Here is a 27,426-nt window from a genome sequence, read left to right as displayed (position 1 = left end):
CGTCATGGACAGAGTTGAGCATTCATGACACAAAGAGCTGATCATCTGACTTTTCTCCCCCCTCCCCCCCCCCCCCCCCACCCCACACACACACATACAGACTCACGCCATTGCCTTATATTTTTGTCCTTGTTTTTTTTTTTTTTTTTTTTTTTTTACAAGACAAGTTTTGTGAATGACTTGTTTCCATAAGTAAGTCTTGATATGACAGGGCTCCAAACATAAAAGACGGAGGATGGTGATCTGTCCTGATGACAGGTTCCACCTGTACGACTCACACTGTGCCGTTCTGCGGATATCCTGTCCTATTCTGAGGGCCATTATCCCACAAAATGTGCATGCCCCAACAACAATACACAGGACAGGTGCCGCGGCGTTGCATAGCACTCATTCGCCAATCCAGCCATGTTTTGTTTTGTCTCGCTCGGATCATTGCGGAGGATGGAGGAAAGAGTGCATTGACTCCACACTCAGTCTTTCACTTCATCTCTTGTTCCATCTCACGTCTGTATGTGTGTGTGTGTGTGTGTGTGTGTGTGTGTGTGTGTGTGTGTGTGTGAGTGTGTGTGAAGGAGAGAGAGAGAAGAGAGAGTGAGTCGGAGGGGGAGGCGGGAGAGGGAGATGGAAGGGGAGAGGAAGAAAAAGTATGAAAGGAAGAGTAACAGAGGTATTTTGTTTTATCATGTGTGTGTGTATGTGTGTGTCTGTCACTCTATCTCTTTCTCTCTCTATGTACCATGAATGTCTGTATCGCTTCATCTCCATATATCTCTGGAGATCATTGGTAGATACTGGCCTATTTCACTGGAATCACATGACTAGCTGGCATCAAGATGATGGCGATATAAAGTGACTGCCAGCATCTTAGTGACATCTGGAGATAAGATAAATCCTGTTCCCTTATCTCTGTCCAGCAATAGATTAGTGAAGAGAGAGAGAGAGAGAGAGAGAGAGAGAGAGAGAGAGAGCATAGATAGATAGATAGATGCATTGATAGATAGAAAGATAGAGAAATAAAGATGCTTGAGAGAAGCATACAAAACTTATTCAACTCTGTGTTTGATTTATGGAGTGAAGGATTAATTATAAAGGATTGATTTTCCCTTTTCTGAGGGGATTTACATGTGAAGAGCTACAGAAAAGGAGACATGTGGGGAATGTATAGCCATATTGTATCTGACTGTGGTATGAATATACATATTTGATGTACATTTTATTTGAGGAGCAGATTGCTGTAGAGTGACAATATGCTTCCTCTCATAGAAAGATTGATGAGCCAACTATTCTGCTTTCACCAATGACTGCTAGTATGGACAAGAGATAAGAAACTGACAAGTAATGCTGTGAAAAGTCATCTGAATATTGTTCACAAAATTATGATTACTTTTTTTTTCTTTTTGATCTTTGCACAGCCAAATTCCATAAGTCATATGTCGTTCCTGTCCGTCTTACTGACAGCAATCATTTCTCTGTAAAATTTCCAGATTGTTTAGAGGTACCAATATGTACTGTTAGCTATTGTCCCAATGTACAACCAATTTCCCTAAGTCATTATACATGTATGTCATTTCTGTTCATCTTCCTGACAGCAATTATTTCTCTCTAAAATTTCTATATTGTTTAGATGAACCAATATGTACTGCTTGTGTCCCAATGTACACAAAGACAGATAAACACTTTTTGCAAGTAGATTTTGCTTTTGAATGATCAATATGTCGATGTCTTTTCAGCTGAAAAGGAATTCACAATTCAGTCAGTACATTAATATGATATTAGGAAGGGTTTAGGACATAAAAATGCAATTCCTGAGTTATTCGCACTTTCCATTCAAAACATGATTTAAGACTGGCTGTCATACAATGTGGACCAACTGTGATGGCTTGGAAGTGTACAAGTTGCATATGATACGCTGTTGTCGATTGATATCTTGTGCAAAAAAAAAGAGAGAAAATCTGTGGACTGCTGATATTATACACTTGGTTGCATGCAGTCAAGTAAAAAAAAAAAAAAAAAGGAAAAAAAAAAAAACAACAACAACAAAACAAAACAAACAAAACCCTGAAATGCTTTTCAAAGATAGTGGCACGATGAACTTGAACAAATATCGTGAACTACTGAACTTAACAATGTTGGAATTTCGGAGCTTGGGTATTTATTCCAAGTCCATCGTGTCACTGCCTGCAGCCAGGGATAGCCTGATGGTAGTGTCACTGCCCAGAAAGCAGTAGATGACAGGTTGGAGTCCTGTGGTTCCTTTTTTTTTCCCCGACATGTTTGTTAAAACTATAGATCAGCAGTTGCGATCTTACTAATTTCATTCATAGAGGGAGACAAATTGAAGAAAACTCAAACCTCAACCTTCACCCGTCTGCTTAATTGTCTCTTGCTTACATGATTTTCAATGCCATACATTTCACATTTATGATAATGTTTAAGAATTCAGATTGATGGGTGTTGTAGTAATATGTGCCCGATATCATCATCCAGTATGGTTAAAGGATGTCGTCTAGATCAAAAACTGAATGTGGTTGTACAAAGCTGTCTACAGTCTTCAAAACAAAGGTGGATTACAGCATACCATTGAGACTTTGGAGAAAGCAGTACTGATGGGACACTGTTCTGTCGTTGCTTGACCAGTTCTCTTCATTGATACTCATGTTATTAGCCAGCTGCAGAGGATGTCCCTTAATTGATGGAAAATATGAGAGTTACTGCCATTGACTCAATAGGCTTTTTAATTTCAGCTGACTACTCTAGTGGAGCCCACAATGAATGCTGAAGTTCATTATCCATGAAATTAGCCCCTTTCCCATATCGATGTCACAACCTCGCCTTGTCAGACGTGTAGTATAGCGCACTGAGCATGGGACAGGCAGGTAAGAGCACTATGAAATGATGATACCGTTGAGGAGAATTGAGGGATGAAATGTGGAATGTCCAACCAAATGTGACGAGTTCGACAGCTGCTGGTAAATGAGGTGAAAAAAGTAGAGCAAAGAAAAAAAAATGAATAAAAGAGACAAAGACAGAGAAAGTATGAAATTAATAGAGAAAAAATGGGAAGCCTAGTTATAATAACTAAATCAATTTCTATGATACTTGCAATTTACTACTGTAAAGGACATTTAAATAGTAAAACGTCATTCATTGAGAGGATCAATATCATTGTGAATCAATGGGAGAAAAAACAATGTGTACCCTCACAGAAAGGTCAAGAGAGAGGCAGTCATGTTTGAAAAATAAAGTCAGGCTTGGCATAGCACACAGAGAGAAAGAGAAAAAGGCAAAGATCAGGTTCCAAGGGCTGATCAAATGTGGCATTCAAACTTCTGATAATTTCAGGTTGATTGAAAGCACCTTTGTATAGTAAGCATTATCCAAATTGTTCTATAAGACTATATGTATATTTTTATTATAAATGTAGTGAATGTATGCATCTACACATCAATCTGCTTTGTTAAAATTCGTAAGGATGAGAGAAACTATTTGGCAATTTTGTGTATTGAATAAAGTTTGATTTTATTTGTGTGTGTACATATTTCATCTGCATTTAAATGATATCTTTACAAGATTTGTAATATTTACTTGCTATTCCATCTGAAAGAAAGTCAATACGTTTATGATTGTAAGGAATATTTTTCTCTTGTGTAAAAAGAGAGAAGAGCAAGACACATAAATAGAAAATAAGAAACAAAACAAATCTATAGTGTACTTCAAAAATTGGGATAAAAAGAAACAATGAAAAGAGGATGGTAAGTGCAGGTTTTTTTCTTTTGTATTTGAGTGATAATATTATTTATATATGCAATGTATACAGCGCTTTTATAACATCTATATGTACGTGTTGTGCACATTATTACACAAGCTGGGTCAAGAGTTGGCCTTTCTGAATCAATGTGAGAAAATTGTCCAAACACAGAGGAACAAAGAGAGACAGACCAGGGAGAGAGAGATACGGAGAATGAAGGATAGAGAGAGAGAGAGAGAAAGGGAGAGGGAGAGATGGAGCGAGAAGGAGAGTCATTGGGAGATAATGAATTAAGTGCTGGGGTGTGGGTGCACACAGTGGGAGGGCCAGTGGAGCGTAAGGGGCTGAGTGTGGGTGCTCACGGAGCTGTGACCACGCTCCGTGTTTGCCTTGCCAAGCTTGTGCGAAGCTCCGTGACCGACGCGTGTCTATCTCCTGCGATCACACACTGAAAGACAAGGAGGGGGAAAAAAATACCAGAGCTAACCATAAACACCGAAAGTGAAAGAAAGGGAAGAGCTGGTCAGACAGGGGGTATGATGATGCTGGGTGAGAAGGCCTGGGGGATGGAAGAAAAAGCTGTCATACTCAGAAGTATGATGAATGTCGTTTGGATTGGCTCTGATTTTGACAGATGTGACTTGTCTGTCACCTATTCAGGCTGTGCATGGACTGTTGCTTTGCTTATGAGCATGGAAGACTAGCATGACAATGGCTGATTGTCAACAGCATTTGATAGCATGCTTCCTTACAAAGCACATGCATTTGTTTTAAAGGGAAGTGCTCTGCCAAGAGAAAGTTATAGACAAAGCAAAAGGCATAATGAAAATGTTAGAAATATGATGCAAAGGCAAGAAAGAAATGTAGACAGGCCATCTGAACTCATATGTAGGTGATTCAGAGCATCAGTCTTTGACAAACGATTTTTACATCTCTCGTTGAGGAATTCCTCACTTCTTCTATGTGTTAAGCAGTGACAATGTATTAAATTCACTTGAATCATTGGGGATAAAACAAAGACTTGTTGGATGATACTGTATACGCCATATATTTAGTGAGTCTAAATTTTCCCGAATTGGGACTTCCCGACGATTTTGTGAGTGGTTAAATTTGTGACCGTAGAGCACTGTACTAAACGGAGAATTGTATACATGTGCGTCAGATTCCTGTCGGGATTAAGATAATAATTTCCGCGTTTTTAATTTTTAATGTCGCGAATAGCACCTGACTCGCGAAATTCACGAAAATAAAACCTTGTGAAATATTCGGCATATACAGTATGAAAGAATAACTCTGTCTCTGACAGATTCAAGCAGAAATAAATATGAAAATAATTAAATCAAGAAGATGTAGAAAGTATTGGCACTATGTCTGATGGCAAGCCATATGAAAACTATAGCAATCAGAAACAAGGTATATCAACATAATTGTTAGAGAATGAGAGAGAGAGCTAGGAAAGTAATTTTAAAGGGTATGACAGGGGAAAATATTTCAGCAATGTTACTCCAGCCTACCTCTATAAACAAATAGAATTTACTTGTGTGATAATGAGGGAGCATTAAGTCAAATTATGAAACCATTCCCCCCCCCCCCCCTAACTGATGCAGTGTTACACGCTTCACAGAGATAATCAAACTTTGTGCATGCATTGAAATTTACAGAATAAAGTATCACATTTACCTTCAGCCCAATACAGTAATACTCAGGGGTGAGAGGCTAATATCAAACAAACAATAAGAATACATACAAAGAAGTTTTTTGAGATTCATATTGACCTTGATATCCAGGAATTTCATAATCAGATTGGTTAGATAAACTTGGGTAGATAGTGACTGTAAAAAAAAAAAAAAAATCACTGGCCATTAATCATTACTTTTATGTATGGTATAAATGATGTAAATTCGATTGTGAAATATCCATATTTTATTCACTTTACAATGCTAGTTGATTTTGATAGAAATACCATGAATCTGAGAAAAGATGATAAACTACGGGCAAGAAACAGTGAATTATAGAAAAAAGAGATGGAGAGGGAGAGATGACAACTTTTTTGTTGTTGTAAAGAGATGATAACATTGTTAATGGAAGTTAGGTGTCATGGAATGAAATTCTTGTGGGCGTACTGTGTCTCTGTCTAGGGTATAATGAACTGATTTTGTCATCTCCTGCCTCATGTGTTTGAAAGAATGACACTTGTGTATTTTTGTAAGTGTAAATTGCATCTATTGATGATATCCCAATAATGTCACTCACACGCGTAGAAAACTCATTATACGCTGTGAAAGATCGGAAGCTGTAATTTTATTTTTCACCAGTGTGATTGTCTACTTGATTCTTCATGACCTCACCTGTAATGAGTATCACACATAATTATTTTTATAAACCCTTTTGCTCAGACTGTGGATGGCTACTAAAATGTTCCTTTGGGGAAACAACTGTCACAGAAATAGGGAAGTATTGTAGAGAGAGATCAATTTTCATTTTGATTGTTTGAGAACCCCTCCCACTCCATGATTTTTGAAATCCACATGGCCGCATTGACTGTGAAAGGCGACGGAAGCATCGTACCATCTCCCAAATTAATTCTGCTTTAAGTTTGTTGGCAGCCAGCCACAGATGCATTACCTTGATTTATTGAAAACAATGGGGGACATTGTGTGCTGATGATATATGCTTGCCGGATGACGCTCTGGTCTCCTCTCGTCGAACATCAACATTTTATACTCCAACCGGACTGGTAGTCTCCCAGATAGGCAGTCTCAAAGGTTGAGGTATCAGTCCATCTAGAGCTATATAAACAAACCCATCTGGACAAACTGTTCTCTCCCCAGACGGCAGCAAGATACTCTATTATACGCTATGCTGTAGGTTTTTAAGGTTTTGCACTGCCATAGATTTCATGCATATCATTTAGCTATTAATATATTGATTGCTGTTTCTGTATAGATGAACAGCAAGGGGTCTGAAAAATGTCTGTCTGTAGACTATCAGGCACAGGGATTCTCTTTTCCTATAGGTTCTCACAGGTATTGAAAATTTGACTCCTGATTGTTTTAAGTGGGGGGTTTAAAAGTGCCTCAAGGACGTGATTTTCGCGGAGCTTTTCGCAACAATGGTGGAGAAAATGATGTATGTTGTTTGCCCAGAAGTTCAATTTTAGGCAGGCAATGTGTTTCCTTGTGGTTTAATAAGAGACAATATGATGCTTTATAGCATGCGATAGGCTAATATCAAAGTTCAATTTCATTTGACAGCTTTTAATATGGCTTTGGTCACATTAATGAAATAATCTCAGGGAACAGACCGATTATTGAATACAGGGTGCTCTCATATCCTGAAGTGACTGCGAGGAAGGGAAGAAACAATGATTTTCAAAAGTACATTATTTGTGGGCATTTTTGACACAAGTTCATATCTCCTTGAGATAGTAGTGTTTTCTTAATAAATTTTCTTTAATGTGAAGTTATAACCAGCCAGTCCTGTAATGCCTGAAAAGATATCTTATGACCATGGTATATTTTGCTTGATACCTGTCTGAGATCCATATTAGTCTAACAATCCAGTCACATAGTTGATTGACCCTTTGGCTTTGTCTGAAGGCTCAGCCCAGGCTCTTGAAAGGCTTATTGCCGTACAAAACCAGAAACATTCACAAATTAAAGCAATGGCCTTTTTCGCTAGTATGAAACTTTCACGAATTACCAACCATAATGGTGTACAGCATTGTACTGGCATTCAATGCATTGTGGAGTCAAAAACTTTCACATGCACTTTACTTTTTGCAAATCTTGGCTCCTCGCGAAATTTGCGAAAGTTTTCTGCACAGGAAAATTTCTGTTTTTACTGTCCTGTAAGAGTGGAAATTTTCGTGTATATCGCATGACCAGAATCTAGCGCAAAAATAAAAGCGTACAAATATTTTTACTTTTTATGTGTACCACTATGTAATGTCATGATTTTGCTGATAACCACTATGTATTGTCATGATTCTGCTGAATTAAAATTATGTGAAATTCTGGGTACTTGGCAGAGTGGGACAACAATGCACTAGAAGTGGACTTCTGGCTGTACCAGTGGTGAAGCTGCTTGATACCGTGTACAGAGTGTGTGCAACCTCATTTGGTACTATTGGGACAAAATTTCCCACCGTTTTATGTTTTCTACACATTCAAAGTTGAGATATGTAAGTTCTTGATATTTATGTCACAGCAAATACAACATAAAATGGTGTACTTGGTAAACCTTGACCTGCAATCAATCATGTTCATGCTCTCTGGACTTTGAGTCCAGATGCAGTCACACTTCTGACGAGGCAACGTCAGTCAGGTCTTTCCATGATGTGAGGTGAAGATTCTGCCTCAAAGAGAATAACTCTCAGAGAAAAAAAAACAAAAACCCACAGCTCACTGAAAAATAAATATAACAGATATCGAATGAATAACAGTACCAACAGCCTGCCAGTAATTGAATTAGTAATGCTGTCTGGAGGATTTTAGTCTGATCTACTGTGCTGTGGAAAAAAAATAAAAACCAAACACAAACCCAGTTTCTCAGTTTCATGGAAGATACTTTCTTCTCTGTTTAAGATTTATGGATGAGATGTAGAATGTCTTCCACAATGGATGGAGTTCTTGGAATTCAACAAAAAAAAAACACAAAGAACAATCCCTTCCCCTTGTTTTCGTTTATCAAATGTACGAAAGAACTGGAGAGTAATATGCAAACTATGGTCAGGCATTCAGGACAGTCATTTTGTAACTTGTCAAGTCAATTTTTCAACTTGTAAAAATCACAGTAAAGGACCATAATTATCAACATTCTTATGTGATTGTTCTTATTGCACCTTTTTTGTTCTTTTTGCCCAGATCTTTTCTCATCTGTTACTTCCATTCGATAGGGAAGAAATGTTTTCTATTACAGGGTAGAAGTTTCTGAAACCACCACCTGTTAAGACCAAGCCTGGACCAGACCCAAAAAAGGTGCAGACAGTCCCTTTCATACTGGTAACTGCAGCAGGAACTGAGAATCACCGGAAATCTGATCTAATCCTAGATCAAGAGTCAGTTTTTATTGTGTGTCATAAAAAACAACAACCTTAAACATAATGAATGAATGTATGATGTGTGAAGTAAGAGTTAATTGTTCAAGAGCCTGTGTGTACAACTGTACATCTCAAGCAAATAACTTGCATCAGTTGAGCTCATTTTGGGGAGATCATGATACTGGTTTTTGGCAAGGTATCAAAAAACTCGCATTTTGATGCAACTGGCTACTTGGACAAAATGAAAACATTCTATTCTCAAGAAGAAAACGTAGTATTGACTATGGTACAAGCATATTATTATATGTTTCCACTTGTCCTTTCAGGAAACAAAGCAAAGGTCCAATAAATTGAACTGGCAAGGTGCTGTTCATAATCTGCATATATCTCACAGTAAATTTTAGTTGCCCTTGGAAATAGGAATGATGGCATGCAATACCTTGATATTGTAAAAGAACTTTGATAGAAGAGCACTAAAATCATTCTTTTATTTTCTTTCTGTTTAACTTCACTCAGTGTGGAGAAACAGTGGATGTGGGCGTTTGGAGTTTTGTTGTTTTGAAGTGTGCACCTGTTTGGTACCTCTTTCTGTTTGGCGCTGGCTTGCCACTGGAAGGAAAGGAGAGAATGACATAAAAGAAAACACCTCACAGAAATCATGTATGCGCATATTTAACACTGTTTTCTTTTTGCCCCCCAAATAGACCAGGAATGTCTGAGAATGCACCCAGCATTTTAACCATTCCAGGGTAGGGATTGGTCCTCAGTGAAGGTTTGCACTGGTGGCTCTGCGTGTCGTATCAAGTGTTTGGATGCAGAATTAAGGCCCCACAAATGGAAGTGCTGTGGTGCATTCTGCATGGCTATTTGCATCTACCTGAATGCTTGGAATAGATTTGCTTTGATGAATATTGAAGGTGAAAACTAACCCACCTCTTTTCCTTGGGGGGGGGGGGGGAGGGCAGAGGAGGAACATTTCTCATGTGGAAAAGATAGACTGTAGTGAAGTTGTAGTCCTGCAACACAGGCCAAGCAATTTAGACCCATTTATTCTGGACAATTTATGACACTTTAGCAATATCAGGCAATCACTGTATTTTATGCAACATCTTTTATGCAACTATTCAGTACTTTCAGCTCATGCCAATAAGATCTACTTTCCACCTGTTGATAACAACACCCTGGCATATAATCTTCATTCTCTTGGGCGACACAAATGTATTTTTTTTTTCAGCTATTTAGTTACAGTAATTTTAGCTCATGTCAATAGAGTCTTTCCACTTGTTGATAACAATATATGAGTTCCACAATAAATGTTAAGCAGCACAAATGCTCTTTTTACCTGCTTGATAGGAACACCATGTTTGTTTTCCTTTATAAATGTTTAAAGCAATAAGTTTACACCTCCCATTCATTTATGTCATGTTCTGTGATTTTGTCTATTATTCCCTTAATTGATGTTTAGGCTTCCTTCAGCCAAAGTCACAGACAAACTGCCATTAATGTCAACTATTATGCAGAGAGGAACTCTTCAAATGCATTGTGTTCAATGTGATATGAGCACAAAACTTCACGCTTGCTATTTACTCCATTCTCTATATTTGGTCCACGTGAGCTGTAGTGCTATTGCTAGTAATGTTCCCCATGGTCCCCCATGGGAGACCAAGGCCGGGTGCATGTGAGACTTATGTGAGATCTCTATCCAGACACAATCGATAGCACAAGGTATCTCTACATAATCAGTCATAAAAGGCCGATTGCGAGTAAGTTGAGGGGTCACTTGATGTGATATTCGTCAGCGCATTAAAGATGTGCAGCTCCTGTGTACAGTACATGTCATCATCCCCCTTTTTTAGGGGACGGTGACTTCACAGAATTTGTGAAACTGGTAAAAATTCGGCTTGTCCAACAATTGCTGTTTCAGTAGAGTCAGTTATAAGTCGCCTCCATCAGTTATAAGCTGAAATCAATTGTAAGTCTATTCAAATTCATGAATTTCTTCCGTCGAGATGTTTTCATTGCAACTGATTGACAAATTGCCCTACATCGACGTAAATAAGCACTGAATTGATCAGTGTTTAGTAGTAGCCATGATAAAAAATCATGGGCGTACATACTCGAGCAGGATTCGAACCTACGACCTCCTGATCACCGGACAGGCGTCATCTCCACTAGACCACCGAGCTTTCGCCCGAAAGCAAGTGTTGGTTCTAATCCTTATAGCATGCAGCGGGTACTGCTTTGTTATTCAAATTCATGAATTTCTTCCGTCGAGATGTTTTCATTGCAACTGATTGACAAATTGCCCTACATCGACGTAAATAAGCACTGAATTGATCAGTGTTTAGTAGTAGCCATGATAAAAAATCATGGGCGTACATACTCGAGCAGGATTCGAACCTACGACCTCCTGATCACCGGACAGGCGTCATCTCCACTAGACCACCGAGCTTTCGCCCGAAAGCAAGTATTTTTTATCATGGCTACTACTAAACACTGATCAATTCAGTGCTTATTTACGTCGATGTAGGGCAATTTGTCAATCAGTTGCAATTGTAAGTCTCTTTATAAAACAGAAACTTATATTTCATCACAATTTACAATTGACTTTAAATGATTCAGAGTTATACTTGATTTCAGGATCAGTTATAACTTTTGAGCCTGCCGCACACTACACGACGTGAGGTTGTACAACCTTCCAACCATGAGACCAGGTCATGCAATCTGGCAATGCATGCTATACAACCTGACCGTAGGACCTGCAGCCTGCCTCCCATGCACTTAGCACACAGTACGTGCGCAGCTAGCAGCTAGCAGCTAGCAGCTAGCTCTAGCTAGCTACAAACACATGACCACTTGAAAAGATTCAACATGCTAAACCCTCCAACCAGGTCGTACAACCATGTCCTACCATCTGACACTTGGGTGTTTGATGACGTCAAACTGACAGTCAGAATGTCGTACGACCTTAGGTCATGTAATGTGCAGCAGGCCCTAGATGTCAACGATACTGAGTTTTCATAATCCTTGAAACACATTTATTTTTTAGCTGTTGAATGCGTTTGCTGTCCATGTTTCCGCATCAGAGAGAAAACTCATATACTTCAGTATAAAGCACACGGTAGATTCGCTGATGTTAATCTCTTATAATGCAGGCTTCCAACATAGAGCCTCGCAAAGAGTAGAACAAGATAAACAATAATGAATAAAGGGAACTTTATGTGAATGCGTGAAATATTAACAAACAGGAAGTGCTAATCAAGTTACGATGGAACTGTGAGTAAATTTAATCTCTCCTTTTTAACATTTGAAATAAGAGACTTCAGACTCTTAAATGAAAGTACATTGTGTTGTACAATCATGCTTGGATTAAACAATGATTTTACCTTAAGAAAAAAAAAACCCAGGACATTTCAGTAAACAAGAGCATTTTTATGTAAAAAATTAGGTTTTTATTTTAAAATACAGTAAACGTCTTTGCAGTTTGTGTTTAGGCTGTGTTACTTTCTCAAAACCCAAAACTAAATTTGGCAGAAAGTTTTCATGTAATAATGCATTCAGTCCTGTACTACACTTACAGGCTTCATCCCCCTGCCAATGGAAATCTTACTTAGATGTCAAATCTTCTGTCCTTACAGAGTCAGGTATAACCTTTGTATACTGTAAATGTTCCCATATATGTGACAATGTGAAATATTGTATGCAATATGATGGCAGATGAATAATGTCATCATTGGTTTATGTGGTTTCTCATTAATTTTCTTTCTGAACAAAAGCACAAAAACTTCAAGGATTGCTTTAAGCAAAATTGTTTGCCACCTTATGAAATGGTTTAAATGCAAATGATGCAAAAAAAAAAAATCAAATCAAATCCATCTATTTTGAAGGGACTCAAGATTTTATGTTTCTTTTGACAGTCATTCATCTCTGCTGCCGTACAAGTTACCTATACATACAGTATTTTAACACGAATTTAATTGCTACACTGTCACATAGGACCCCGTTTACAATGTGGGGCTGGGCCGAGACCACCTTCAGAGCGTGGCCAAATGCGTGGCCAATTTTGACCCTGCATTTGGCCTTTTGCACGTTTACACTGAAATGAAGGCGGGCTCGGCCGCAGCCTCGCCACCGCCTCGCCTTGCACTGTAAACGGGGTCCAAGAGATCACCTCCATGGAAGTGGATTTTTACTGAATTTGTAGAAATTTAGAGAAATTCAGGAAGTATTTTTCCATTCATACCAAGGATAAGTGGTAATTTGATCTAATGTATTTGACATAATCTAAAATACGTTGATGGCAGACATTTTTCCACATGACAAAAAATGTTAAGAGCAGGAAGTCGTGTAAGAAAGGGCTGTTATGTAAGAATGACCCAATCCGTATTCCAGGCAACCTATTCAGTGTTTCAATTATGTATGTGTTTCTCAGTTTTTTTCTTTTTTTAATGCAATGTCATACTTGCATACTGCAGCTGTTGCATGACCTGTTGTTGTACTTGAATGCTTGTCATCCCTGACTTTTTGGATGGGGGGGGGGGATATTAAAACAGTTCATAGAGTGTGTGGGACTTTGGTTTGGGTATATGAGAAAGGCCTATTCTTGCTGTCTAAATTATTGAGACTTTGCTGGCATTTGCTGAAGTAAATGGCAACATTTGAGTCCTCTGCTATCACCAATCTCAGTAGTACAGTCTGGAAATGAGAATAATATGTCATTTCCAACCAACAACAGGAACACTTTAGAAATGCAAGGAGACAGGACAAAGTGCATAAAGAAATTATAAAACAATAGAAATGGGTAAAGAGAGAAAGAGAGGAAGAGAGAGGGAGAGAAGGAAAGAGAGAGGGAGAAAGAGAAAATGTGTTTGTATGTGTGTTTGTGTGTTTGTGTGTGTGTGCATGTGTGTGTGTCTTTGAGAGAGAAAGAGAGAAAATGGAACAAAGACGAGACATGAATAATTTTTACCCCCCACAAATTCATGAATAATAAAGCATGATAACAATAATGACATGTGCTTGGATACCCGTGCGTGTGTGTGTGTTGTTGTTTTTTTCTTTTTGCATGTGTGTGCTTTTCAGTATCGTTTTTGAACCAGATGAAAGTACAATGACCAGAAGCTTTGCTTTGTTCACACTAGATTATCAATATTGATATAGGGCAGTGTTGATCAGTTGATCTTTTTATGAGTCGGAGACAACACAGACTATGTGTGCATGAAAGAGCTTCTGTACATGTTTGTACACACATTGATTACAAATGCCAAGATGAGAAGTATTGAACCTTGATAGATATGAATCAGAAAGGAGTAGATCACACCAAACACTGAATGATGTACTCACGAATGAAGCGCATTCCTTATCTTTTAGATTAATTGTTCACTGTGAACGGCGCCATGCTTTCCCTTGATCTTGTACAAATTAATGCATGAGCATTGTACTTGCATAAACAGAGTGGTAGTTACATAGATGCACAGTAGTCAAGACCTGTACTGTGGTAATTATGTGCATTGGGTCACCAAAATGGACAGGGAGAGGTGTAAGGTTTTCCATTACCTATTGGCACAGGTATTTGTACTTGACTGCTTAGATTTACAGCAAATGAACCATCACAAATGTCGGTCGATCGATGTCTGAGAGATTGAGAGAACACCTTATCATGTGTAGAAAGCATTTCTAGGATGCTGCCGATGAAGGGAAATCGTGTAATGCTGAGACAAAGGAGAGTGGGTGGTAGTGTAACCGGAAGTCGTGCTATGGGATGCATGGTACGCAATTAATTTCTCTAATGGTGTACGTAGGGAGATTATGCTACCAGCCACTTGTTGCTTGAACAATATCAATTACTGTAGGATCTCACAGAATTGGTAGCTGTTGTGTCTGGCTCTCAGGCCCAACTCTGCCGTCATTATTCATATAGAATAATTAAAGATAAAAATGGGATGGGGATTTGAGCTACAGTTGATGCTGTATTGGTGTAGAGGTACATTGAATCCCCTTCATCAGCGTTGTGGCTATTCTTGTCACATGTTCAATTCAAGCGTACAGGGTGTGTGTCAGTGTGATTTTGAGTTAATGGAATCATTAACTTTTGTCAAGCGACCTTGAGTCTGCAACCGGTGCGGATCGTGAGCTGTGGCTGTGTTCTCTGCCACTCTGCATTTCATCTAATCGTGCCCTTAATGAAAAGTTTTTTGCTGTGACCTTGAGTCAAGGGTAGACTGGTTACTGCCAGCCACTCCACTACAGATCGTAGTTGCGCAGACTTTGTTCATAGATATTGTGGCTGAGATAGATATTTGTCTGTTGTTGGACACACCTAGGTTTCATGAAGTTAGCACCTGGAATATGTCACTGTTGTTTAGGAAGAGATTCTAAAGCCGTAACTTGCAGGAGACCTGTTGGTCTGCTTAGATTTCATAACTTTCTTTGAGACGGGTTAATTCTTTACACGGTCTGCTGCATACTGTCATAATTCATAACTTAGTCAACAGTGCTAAATTCACACATTCACTCAAAGGAAACAAAGCCCAAATATCAATGTGGATTGAGTAAAACTCTTCTTTTGAATAATCAAATGCAAGAAAAAGATAGTTACAGAAGCATTGATTACCCAAAAATGAGATGGTAGCGATGTTTAAGGGGAAAATATGGTCCCTTGATATTGTCTTTTAAATACAATATCAAATTTTTTAGTTTGGGGATTTTTTCTTTTAAGTACACATTGTACAGAAAGCGCTGTAAAACCTTTTCTTTTGTTTGTGGCAAAATATCCCAGATAAAGGATTAGACTAATGATAAACATTTATTTCATGTTGAATATGACATAGAATGGTATTCAAACATTAGTATTGCATGATAATGGTTTTGCATCACACATAGTGTATGTGGTTTTGATTTCAAAAGTAGAAAATTTGCTAAAATGGTGCTGTCTCTTGTGTGGGTAAGATTGATCGAGTAAAATTTGTGTGTTTTTTTTCCCCTGTCATGTATAAGTTATCATCTACCTGGACAAACACATGTATTCTGCAAGATTTACTTGCAGTATCATATAAGGTTTCTTGAGACAAGGCATTCTGTGTGCTATGGGGTTCCATCCATCCTACACTGCGTTTGACACGATGATTTCAGGAGAGCACTGCGATCACCAACCCCGCAAAGTTAGCTCCTCAATTATGCATCCAGCAATGCAGGACTAAACCCCTAATCCATATACCATACCTGTGAAGTGGGGAATTATATGCCAGCCTCATCATTGAATTTGTCCTGCCGGGATTACGTGAACAAAACAAGTCCCTTCATGAATTATTTATCTGTTGTACATAACACCTTGCATGCCTTGTATGCAGGGTGATTGCCGTTCACCTAGGGTATGTGAGACATTCCAGTCAGTGTATATTCAAACCTTCTGATATACAGCATAAAATCCAACCTAAATCACCAAAGAGGCATATTGCCTGATTAAATTCCAACTGACAGCTGTGAAAATGTTTCATTTTGTGGCTTACAAGGTATTGGTGTGAAGTTTCAGTACACCAAAGCAGCTGTAGTAAGTGATAGTATTTTTTTTTTTTTTGGGGGGGGGGGGGGTGAGGAATGTGGAGCATACAGATTTACTTCAAATGTTGACTTAACTGAGGCTGTTCACCAAGTGAATGCCACCCTTCCATGATAGAGGATCTGTAGTTATGTGTGGTGAATGACAACCTAAAATTCTGAAAATTAATCCTTCCTTGAAGTGATGTTGTACTGTTGTGTTCTTGTCAACATACTTTAATATAAAATTATTGTCATAAAAACAGCACAGCGGACAGAGAGACAGACACCAGCAAACCTTCTCCAAAGTAAAGCAAATATGAAAAAAAAAAATCAAAGACTGTAGAATTACTCTGCTTCCTGAGAGTGATTCCTGAAAGTGCATGGAAATGTTTTGAAAAGCTATATGAATATGTGTCTATATAATTATAAATACACTATTTTCTATTAATTTCTTGACTGACATTATTTTTCTCATGATGGAGTGGGCAAGATATACAGAGTTCTACAAATGCCAGCTCTTGGTCATAGCAAGGAGGTTCGAGAAATGGAGTCACAACAGTCTTATACGCTTTGATCCCATGCTCGAAGCCACCACTCAAAAATATTTGAAGTATGTGTCAAACTGGATCTGCCGCTCAGATGCGAAGACAATTGACTCGTGTCTCATTGCATAATCACCAGCCACTTTCCAAGGAAGATATGTCTTTGTGATGGTAATTACTTTTTCGCTATCCCTACTTACAAACGATGGGCGGTGGACAATGGTAAAGGCACGGGGATGCGCGAATAGAAATTGCTCAAATATTGCTGAAATAGATATATATCAAAATTACTCGACTGTACATGTCTGTACGCTAATCTGACATATTAGTTTATAAAGAACTATACTTGAAGATGATACCATATTAGTTTCATTTGGCGGAAATAGGGAGAAAAAGTGATAAAACCGGCTTTCCATGAGGGTAGAATTTCAAACACTTTCACAAAATACAGCTCAGATTTACACTTTTGCACATATTTACGAATGGAATGGACTTTTGTTTTATATACTTTATCATTAGGTGAAATTTCATTGCATTTGATATATAAACGAGCAGCATATATCCAATATTATGTGAGCATTAAAAATGAGTCTTCAGATTGCTCAGAAAGATGGCGGCTTCAAGCATCGAACATCAAAGGCACAAATGCACCTGTGGAATTCTTTTGTCCATCCATAGAAAACTGACAGCTGATTGAATAATAAATAGTCAGTTGTAACTCCATCTCTTGAACCTCCTTGGTCATAGCTAACTTTGTCTGGGATGTGAGGCTGGTTTGTGATGGGAATGACATTGCAGTGGAGAGAAATGCCTTCAAAGGCAAGATCTCCAAGATTGGACTGTACAAACTCTGCCAGTGGGGGCGCTCTTCCTGAATGCACAACAGGTAGACAGGCTGGATTCTGACTTGGCTGTGCACTGTGCAGATATACCACATGCTGCAGGCCTTGGTAGTTTCACATCAAAGCAAGATGAATAAAAAGGACTTGCACAATGAAAACATGATCCTCGACTCTTCTTTCTCTTTACTGGATATTGAGTAATACCTGTACTTGACACATAAATTATGTTTATATGTTTATCGTTATGTGTATGGTCAATATTATGAACTTGAGAGTCTTGATATTGTAGCTTAGCACACCCAAATCATTGGTTTAATTGCTGTGCTATATGAAAGCATGATTCGTACAGTTGATGGTCACAGATTCTTCAGGAATGTATCTCATATGCCCTTTCCAATATTTCCCCATGTGCAGTATCACATTAAAGCATTGATCACTCAACATTAATGTGTGAATTTGTTGGTGTAATTTCATATCTTCATTAGATAGCATGAAGTGGAGATAAAAATGTAATATATCTATGTATCTAACTTAATAGGAATATGTATGCAAGTCAACAGTTTGTATCTTAGAATGAGACATTGTAGAGTTCCCTTCAACTGTATATCTGCACCCAGTCTCAAAGATGTTCACAAAGGTTTAAAATAATTTTTCTAATTTACTTTTTTAAAAAAGAGTAGAAAACCTTGAAATAGTATTATTGGAGTGATTTAGTAGCTTTAAGCAAGCTATAACCAAAGTAATTCACTTGTTCTGTATGTCACAATGGTGTATATTGTAGCACAGAGATTGACATTATGTTACAGCATTTTGTGTGTGTGTCTGTGTGTGTGGTTTGTGTGTATGTAGACACAGAGCTACTTTATCACAAACTGTTGCTGTTGCAAAATGATAAGTCCTCAAACATTTTCTGAGTGACTATCAAATATTCAAAGGTAGCTAAGCACTTGTTTAATGCTTTACTTTCATTGAATCTGTGGCTTGTGTACATTATGCCACAACTTTGATCATGCTGGAAAAGCGTGCATAGAATTGAAACATTACTGTATGTGGGGATGTTTAATGTAATTAAAGTGTGAGGGTCTGTATTTCAAGTTTGTGATACTAATATTCCTTTGAAAGGCTTCTACAGACCTGACAATTTGGCACTTATTACGGTAATGTTGTGACAAAAGTTCCCTCACTTTGGAGAAAATGTTGAATGAAAGATATGAACGGAACTATGGCCAGATCATGATAAATCAAAGTTTTCTTTCATTTAGTAGCAGTGTCTGTATTATTGCCTTTTGATTTCCGTAGAATTTATATTTGAGCCAAATCTTCTCCAGTGATCATTTTGTCATATATTTGTCTTTATTTCTCATCATCATATTATTTTCTTTTTTTGTTTTCACTCTCCACAGCAGTATTTTACAGTTGCTTTTGTCTTTTAAGTAGTATTAGTGGTGCAGGTGTACCAAGTTCGCGTGGTAATTTGAGCCACGCAGCTGACAGTGATTTATTTCATGACTCAGTGCTACCTGTGAATTGTCCATTAGGAAGGTAATACTAGTGATTTGAATAATACATCACTGTTAGAGGATGTCTGTATAACTTGAATTGACCAGGGACCCTGATCCCTATAGACTTATTCACTTTCTGTTTACAAGAGAGAAAGAAAGAGAGAGGGAGAAGTCACTGTCCCCTAATATAGCCAATTTGTTGTGTTTGCTCCAAAAATCTTCACATTATGCCCTTCATCTGTTGCAAATCTCATTGACTTGGATAAAAACCAGAATTTGCCTTTCTGAATTTTCACTAACCATGCAAATCTAAAGACTTGAAGCTTGATTTTATGGAGAGAGGAGCACTCAATTGAAATGTGCTCACTTTTGGTTTCAAGATATCTTTACAATTCATCAAGAGAGAATTTAAGCAGTGATCTTGCCGTCGCTATCTAGTGTTCCTCTCCATGCTATAAACTGCTAGTGAGTTTTATATTTTCATCTAATGCAAGCAGTATGTTCCTTGCCGGAATCTTTCAGGTTAATTTTTCAAATGAGGTATTGTCACTCCTGGATGCTATTAAATCCCACGCCTGGCTCTCATTCTCCTTCTTCCCCACTTTGTATATTATTATTTACCTTCCTTTGGATGGAGACGATATCGTTAGTATGGTGTAATCACATCACGGGGCTTCACATCTCTCCGCTGTGCAGGGAGCAGCCAGCAAGGGCGGCAGAGCGAGGCGAGATGCGCTCTGGCTAGCAGTAATTTCCCTAATGGTGTTCGGGCTTGGCTGGGGGTGAAACGGGAGAGGGCCGCTACCAGAGGGGGGCTTGTCAAGGTGCATCAGGGCAGCCATCCATCCCCCACTAGCCGGCCTGGCTGAACCATGCAGGGAAGGGAAACAAATTTGAAAGGGGGTATGGGAGTCGTTAAGTAGCTGGTCACTAGGCTATCAGTTTACCAAAGGGGGCAGGATGTTTAGGAGGGAGGTGGGTAGCTATGCATGAAAGCTTGGGTGATTTGCACAATCAACATAATTAGTAGCGTATCTGACCATCATCTGGAATGATGTGTAGTTGCTGATATAAATGGTGTCAGTTATCACAGAGTGAGCTACGTCAAGTCATGAAACTAGTTTAGCTCATTGGACAAATTATCTGACTGTGTGTGAGAGAGTGCATTGACCAATAACCTAAGAATCTTTCATAAGTAATATTGCCTCCAGTACTCTTTACACATTGTACAAAATGCAAGCCATTGTCCTGTATATGTGTATGTTGTGTTGTTGTTGTTGTTGTTGTTGTTGTTTTTTGTCTGTGTGTATTTTTCTCTTGAGATAGTTTGGCGTGAATGTGAAAATCTTGAAGACTCTGCTTTCAAATAGTGGCTTGTCCATTATGGGAGTGTATCATGAGATGGCTTGGCTAAATACTTCATTGCCCTGGTGATAATTTATCACGCACAATTAAGCTGTGAGTGCAGTATCCTTACATTGGATCTTGGAATATTGGAGATATTATGTTTGATGGAAGATACTGATTATAAATGCCTATTTCTGTTTGGAAATATTCTGTGTTTCTGTTTGTCATCTAAAAGAACAAGTAAATTCTTTTCCTCATTGATAAAAGGTCCATCACCATATCATGTAAAATTTAGTATGCCACAATATCACAATGCAATAGTAGAATGTATCCTGCTTTCCAGAACATATCCAATGCAACACTATGACTGTGCCAGTGAATCTAATGGTCCAAACAAACAGAAATATATGTTATAAAATATAAACTAGTACAAGACAGTGGAAATGTTTCAAATAATGTCCATGGTAACAACAGAACATTGGGCATAATAAGAAATTGTAATGTGTCTTCTTTTTTTGTTCCTTCGTTTACAGCAACAACGGAGATTGGATCTGCTGACAATAACAGCTCCAGGTATGTGGGATCATTTTGTGTGTCTCCTTATTTCGACATTCCAAGTGTTTGATGTGTGCTCATATTTACGTCTGAATCTATGGAGGTCATTGGGAGGGATAAATATGGAGATTAGGGGAAGGAGCTAACAACAACAACAACAACAACAAAATTCTGCTCTTGCCAGGATTAGTAAACACACCAGCGAGGTAGATTAATGCGGTGGATTTGTTTGCAATTTAAAAAAAAGATTCAAAGGCAAGTGGAAATTACTATAAAAGACAATATAAAAACAATAGGAGGTCATAGTTGTTTTTGTGATTAAACCTTCAAATTTACATTATCATAGTAATCAAACTCTTTAATAAAATGTATGCATGATGACCCTGAAAAAATCCCAGCAAAAACAAAATGCAATAGACAGACCAAAACTGAAGAATGTATGTTTACTGACTGACACAGAGGTGTGAAATTGACAGGTTGGCATACCATGCAAATTATCCAGAATCGCCAGTAAACAAGCTCAGCAGTTGTTGATAAATGTAAACCAAATGTCCAGCAGCCTTATGTTCTGTACAATTAAATAAGTAGGTTAGCTGAAAAAAAAAAGGATGATGCTGCTCAATTTGCATCTGCCACAGACCCAATTCAGCATGCCTGAATTGTTCCTTTTCAAAACATATTCAGCGTAAAAATTCATGCCTGTCACAGATTTGTTGTTGTGTGTCTTTAGCCCAATGCATATCTGGAGAAAAAGTTCAAACAAAAGACAGGTGTCTTCATTTCCTGTGGCATAAAAGGATTTTTTTTCCCTTTTTTTTAAGAGGGGGGGGGGGGGGAGGGGTCCATCCATAGGGATATGGAACCTTCTTGTTAGAGAAGTAGGGAGTTCATAACCTTTCATAATGTGTGTTTTTGAACTGCTTCTAAGCCTTAGACTAGGGTGTGTATGCAGAGACATTTTGCTGTTCTGTCCATAGTCTGTATTCTATATTTTCCAGGGCTTTCGATAGGTTTAGGATGTCATATTAGGCGTTTTCACATCAGCCCGATAAAAATCCAAACTCGAGATATTTTTCGCGATTGCGAATTAGCGCGCTATTTCATTTCCTATTCACATCAGCCCGAAGAGAATTAGCTGAAATTTTTTCGAGCTAATTCGACAGCTGAGCATGTGCAAACAGCATCAGTAATGTGTGCACTTTCAAAAATTCCTCATGATTTGTGTGCAGTTTGCCTCGATCGATCGGGTCACACACGCTATGCATGATGGGATGCATCGCGCTAATTTATTGAGGCGTTTTCACATTATCAAATAGCGCACTAGTTTGCCAATTATCCCGCTATTTCACAAATTTCCTGAGTTGGACTCAAGAAATTTTCTCGATCAGAGCGATACAATTAGCGCTCTAATTTGTGTTCACATTATCAAATAGCGCACTATTTCGTGATCGGGTTAATTTCCCAAGTCAGAAAATAGCGTGCTATTTCGAAACATTGGGCTGATGTGAAAACGCCTATTGACATTAGTGTTTGGCGTATTAAAAAAAGAAATAAAAGTAAATGATAGTGAATCAACCTCTGGCTATTTTGTTCTTCACATACCTAAAAATGGTAATTCTATAGATGCTCTTTAGTAGTCTCTATTTTGTTTATCTGCCATGAGACTTGTCTGTACCATAAGTTCTGAGATACATTCACTTGTTGATATCCCAAGGGCAGGAGATAGTGCGCATTACATAGAAGATATTTGTTTATATCATTGCAACTGAGCTTGAGCATTAGTTTCTCTTCATCTAAACAAAAATGATTAAACAAACAAAGAAAAACAAGGATTAAAAAGTTGTTTCTCAGAGTAATTAATGATTAGTTGGGGATTATATTTTATGACTGTAAATGTCATGATTTCATTGCATTTTTTCGTGTGATCTTTATCATTTAGGTTATTAAATGTGAAACACAATTTGCTATAGCCATGCTAAAGCTCAGTTGAATGTGACAAGTCCAGTTGTATGGACTTTGCAGGCACTTTATGCATAAATGACCAAATTCTTCTATACGTGCATCGCATATTTGTACTCGCATCACTTTTTTTTTTCGATGTCATACGTGTCATTTTGGCCTGCATGTTAAGAATCTGTGAAGGCTGAACAAGATGGGAGCTGTGTATTACATCGGCATATTACAGATGGCATGAATGTTTACTCCTGTTTGTGTCTGTGCTTTGTGAATGAGTGAAAACATAGAGCAATCCAAGAGTATACCACTGCTAACCTCAGGCTCCCAACAACCAGCTATTTCCCCCATTGTCTAAACAGGTGCACTGCAGGCCTCAGATATCATTCAAATAGTCCTTGGAAGACTGCTTCTCTAATGTAACCAAATTCATGCATGTTTCAGGCCTTCCAGGTTGCCATTTATTTTAGCTTTGTATTGTAGTCTTTCATTACAAAAGAACAGTTTAACTACTTGCTTATTCAAATCTTATGTTGTTGGTTTTTTTTTATACAAAGCCTGCTATTGAAATCAGAAAGCTTGCCTTGAGACTGGCCCGACATAGTATTGAACTTTGTTCATCATTAATTTCTTCTTCTTGAATAGACCATTGCTGTACTCAGTGTACCAGGTATTACAATTTATGGATGTTTCTTTTCTTTCATTCACCTGTTCCCTCCATTATAAGTTCTATGGTCAGGAATTCATGTAGTTGTTGCTGTAGGTAGGGCAAGCCTCCAGCAAGCTATGTGGTTGGTGAGAACAACTTATGTGAACAAAGCATGCATAAAATCTGAATACATTATAGAACCAGTCTATTGCATGTCAGAAGGTGGAAATGTAGCTGAAATTGTGGCATGGAGAATGAAAATTTTTGAGGCTATGACATTATCATCTTATTTCTTGGTTTGATTGTGTGCTCTGATGTTTTAAGTAAACCTGAACATAGAATAGATCTACACCTGAGAAAGATTTTATTGTTCACACCTATTTTTGTTAGCAGCATGGCCACGAATCTTGTTTGTTGACAAATTTGTACTAATATGAATCTTAAGCTTTTAATGGATGATAATAGAGCTGCACGTGTTTGAGACAGAGATTTTCACAACTGTTTTTCTACTTAATGTGTGTGGGAGTGTGTGTATCTGGGGAGGTTAGAACATAATAGGACCAACTATAAGGAAGGACAGTGGATTAGGACATTGACATTCCTGAACAATGGGCTATGGTATGGCATGCTGATGTCCCTATCTTTGGTGTGAAGATTAGTTGCCTTGGGACAGGATATAAAATGTGACCAGAAATTTATGATGGAAATTACGGATCATATTTTAAAGACTCCATATGAGAAGAGTAGAGCTGCTAAATTGACTGTCATTTTGTAGTGTTTGTTGATTGATGGTCTGCAGACTTGTATGTGTGTCTAGAGACACATTAAGTAACAGCTTGGAGACAAAGAGTCCACATTGTGTATACATTGCATTGACTTTCAGCTTTTCTTTTGTATTTACTGTAATTATTGAGCAATAAGGACTGATGGATAATTCAGTGTTATGTAACCCTTGTGCAAAGTGTGAGTGATAGCAGGAAGTATGTATCAACTGGTTAGTTTAAAACAGGATTTGTCCGTGAAATTTATGCCAGGCAGCAGTCCAGCCTCTCTGTAACCAATTCCTCTCGTCTCTGTTGACTTCCCAAAAGGCAGAACCGGCTCCCAGCACTTAGTGGTGGCTGATTGTCAGTGGAAATCATGATATTTTCACCCCCCTCAATTACAGGGCACATTATACCCTCCCATGGCTGAAGTGTGTTTTATGATCATAAACACCTAATGTGACATGACAGCTCATATTTCCTCTCACCCCATCAAAACCACTCTTTGCCATTACTCTTAATTATCAGCATAGCAACAGGGCCTCTATATCTCCAGCTTTCTGCACCATAAACGGGAATGGGACTAACTAGTGAGAGAGAGCGAGAGGAAAAAAAAAAAAAAACGCAGTGCACCACAAAAACAAAAGCTGAAATTTCCGGGGGATTTTTCCGTGTACGGGCTGCTTAATAAGCACTACGGACTTTGGTCCCATCCCAGCTCATTAGTTTCTCGCCACGAACCGTGCAGCCCGGCAGCGTGCGATGATGACGTTTTAGTGGAGGTGCATTAAATGTCAATTTATAGGTGTGATTTATAAAAGGAAATGCACAATTAATTGGAGCCTTTAGGTCCTTTGCATTTTTCTTTTTATTGTATTTTACTGTTACATGAATTATGTAGGCGCTGAGCCAACGTATTCAATTGTCATGTTGCTGAAGAGAAAAGGGGGTAAAGAAAAAGAAAACAAGAGTATTTTCACCACACTGAGAGATTGACTAAACACGTATCCAGGCAAGCATGTGTCTCTTAAATTTGGCCTTGCTTTCAATTGGCAAAGGGTGATGTCAAAATTTGGCCTCTCTAAGTGGATTTAGATGAAGCTGACAATTTTCAAAGCGCATCAGAGATTTTGTGTGCGTTTGTTGTATGCAGGGGTGCGAGTGTCTAGACAGCCCATAATCATTACACATTGCTAACTCCCTGGAAAGTAAGAGCACATTTGTCACAAAACTTGATGTTCTTCCCCATATTGCTATAAAAAGAACGTCCGTAAAACAAGACCATTGCTAATGAGAACAACACATTTGTAATCAAACAAAGCTTTGCTAGTTCTTTGCATGACATGCCAGCATACATCAGTAAATGTTGACGCCATCATTACATAATGTAAAGAAACCAAAAAAAAAAAAGGAAAATAGTATCATTTAGAATATGTTACAGCAACTGTCAATACCCACTTGATAGGGCAACATCAATTTAGACTGCATTTTCTTTTTTCGTAGAAAAAAAAATGGATTCACAAAAGTTTGGGATGATGGACGATATATTCCATGGTTAAAAAAAAAAAAAATCAAGTGGGCATCTGTGGATGGGCCACAGTCATTAATATTTTTGTTGTTGTTGTTGTTGTTGTTGCAAGAAATAGAATGTAACATATATAGAAACCAGAATATCCAACCCATAGACAAAAGGGTCCTGTCTATGGCTCTGTAGCGTAGATTATTTTTTGTCTTCAAGGAAGCTTGTCCATACCAATTCATGCAATGACCATTAGCACTCATGGGAGACAGTCATGAATGGAATGTTGATGTCTTGTCCCAGTCAGAAAAACTTTTAAGAATTCAGTGCATTGCTGGCTGCATACTAATTGAGGAAAGAATCATTCTTTTTCTTCTTTTTTTTTCTCAGCTAATGGGACCAGAAGTGATTTGTGTGCAGATTCACTTACTACAACTTTTTATTATTGTCCAACCTATTCAGACACTTCAAAGCAGGAAACGAAAATATTCTAAATCATGTCTTGGCACGTGTATACAAAAATACTGTACAAGCTGTTTGACAGCTAGATTTTACTTGAGCATGTAAAGTATGTGTTTTTGTTAATATCTTTGAGTCAGTTTTCCCCTCACATATTTTTGTGTATTTTGTCAATTACTGCCATGAATAAGTCTTTTTGTAATGTATATAATCCAGTTAATATTTCCATAACAGACCATGTGCGACCTCCCCCCTCCCCCCTTGTTGGCAGTGGCTTGTCTGATATAGCAGAATTAGTACGTATTATACAATGCATATAATTTATGCCGTAGATTAAGCAATGAAGGACCAGAATGGTACATTTGTATGCAGATTATGAATGAAGGAGCTGCTGCATACAAGAATGCTCTACACATTTACTGCAGCATGACATAAAGTGGTTAATTGCTATCATAACTCTTTATGATATTAGCTCTGCTTATGAAGGGTAGAGTGAATGCATAAGTTTGCATGACGGCCATGCAAATCTGTGTCAGTCAATGACCTACCTGACCCAAGATTTTTGCATCCAGGGGGTTATTGACACCAGAGTTGGTGTTTGTTTATGACACCTAGATGGATTGTTAGCATTCCAACAGTGTACCATACTGTCAAAACAACTAATCAATGTCGATTGACAGGTGGCTGCTTCTTCCTTTTATCCCCACCTGTAAACAAAATGCCATTGGTGAGAATGTTTTTTTTTCTCTCTCTCTCCAACAGTTTCCACCCCTTTCTCTATTACTTGATATGACTCTCAAATCTCTGACAGCATGCAGCCATGCTAAAAGGGTATGGAAAATGCATCACCTGTTGTCTGACTGCAGATGTCCCTGTACACTGGCTGCCAGTGGTGTAACTGTACACTGACTGTTGGTGGTGGTGGTACCTGTATACTGACCGTCAATGGTGTACCTATACACTGAC

The 27,426-nt window shown here is 38.2% G+C and overlaps 1 protein-coding gene across 1 annotated transcript in view; it reads left to right on the top strand.

Moving 5' to 3' along the window:
- LOC139734860 (cytosolic carboxypeptidase 6-like) overlaps nucleotides 1–27,426 on the top strand; it is a 111,486-nt gene that overhangs the window by 49,205 nt on the left and 34,855 nt on the right. Inside the window, exon 6 of the mRNA XM_071645640.1 lies at nucleotides 21,095–21,134. Within this exon, the coding sequence (XP_071501741.1) occupies nucleotides 21,095–21,134 (40 nt within the window). The remainder of the gene's footprint in view (nucleotides 1–21,094; nucleotides 21,135–27,426) is intronic.

The sequence above is a fragment of the Diadema antillarum genome, unplaced genomic scaffold (assembly GCF_040938485.1).
Source record: "Diadema antillarum isolate AM-2024a unplaced genomic scaffold, OU_Dant_1.0 seq00000550_RagTag, whole genome shotgun sequence".
NCBI classification, from domain to species: domain Eukaryota; kingdom Metazoa; phylum Echinodermata; class Echinoidea; order Diadematoida; family Diadematidae; genus Diadema; species Diadema antillarum.
Note: the sequence above shows the minus strand (reverse complement) of the source record. Positions and strands in the feature narration are given on the sequence as shown.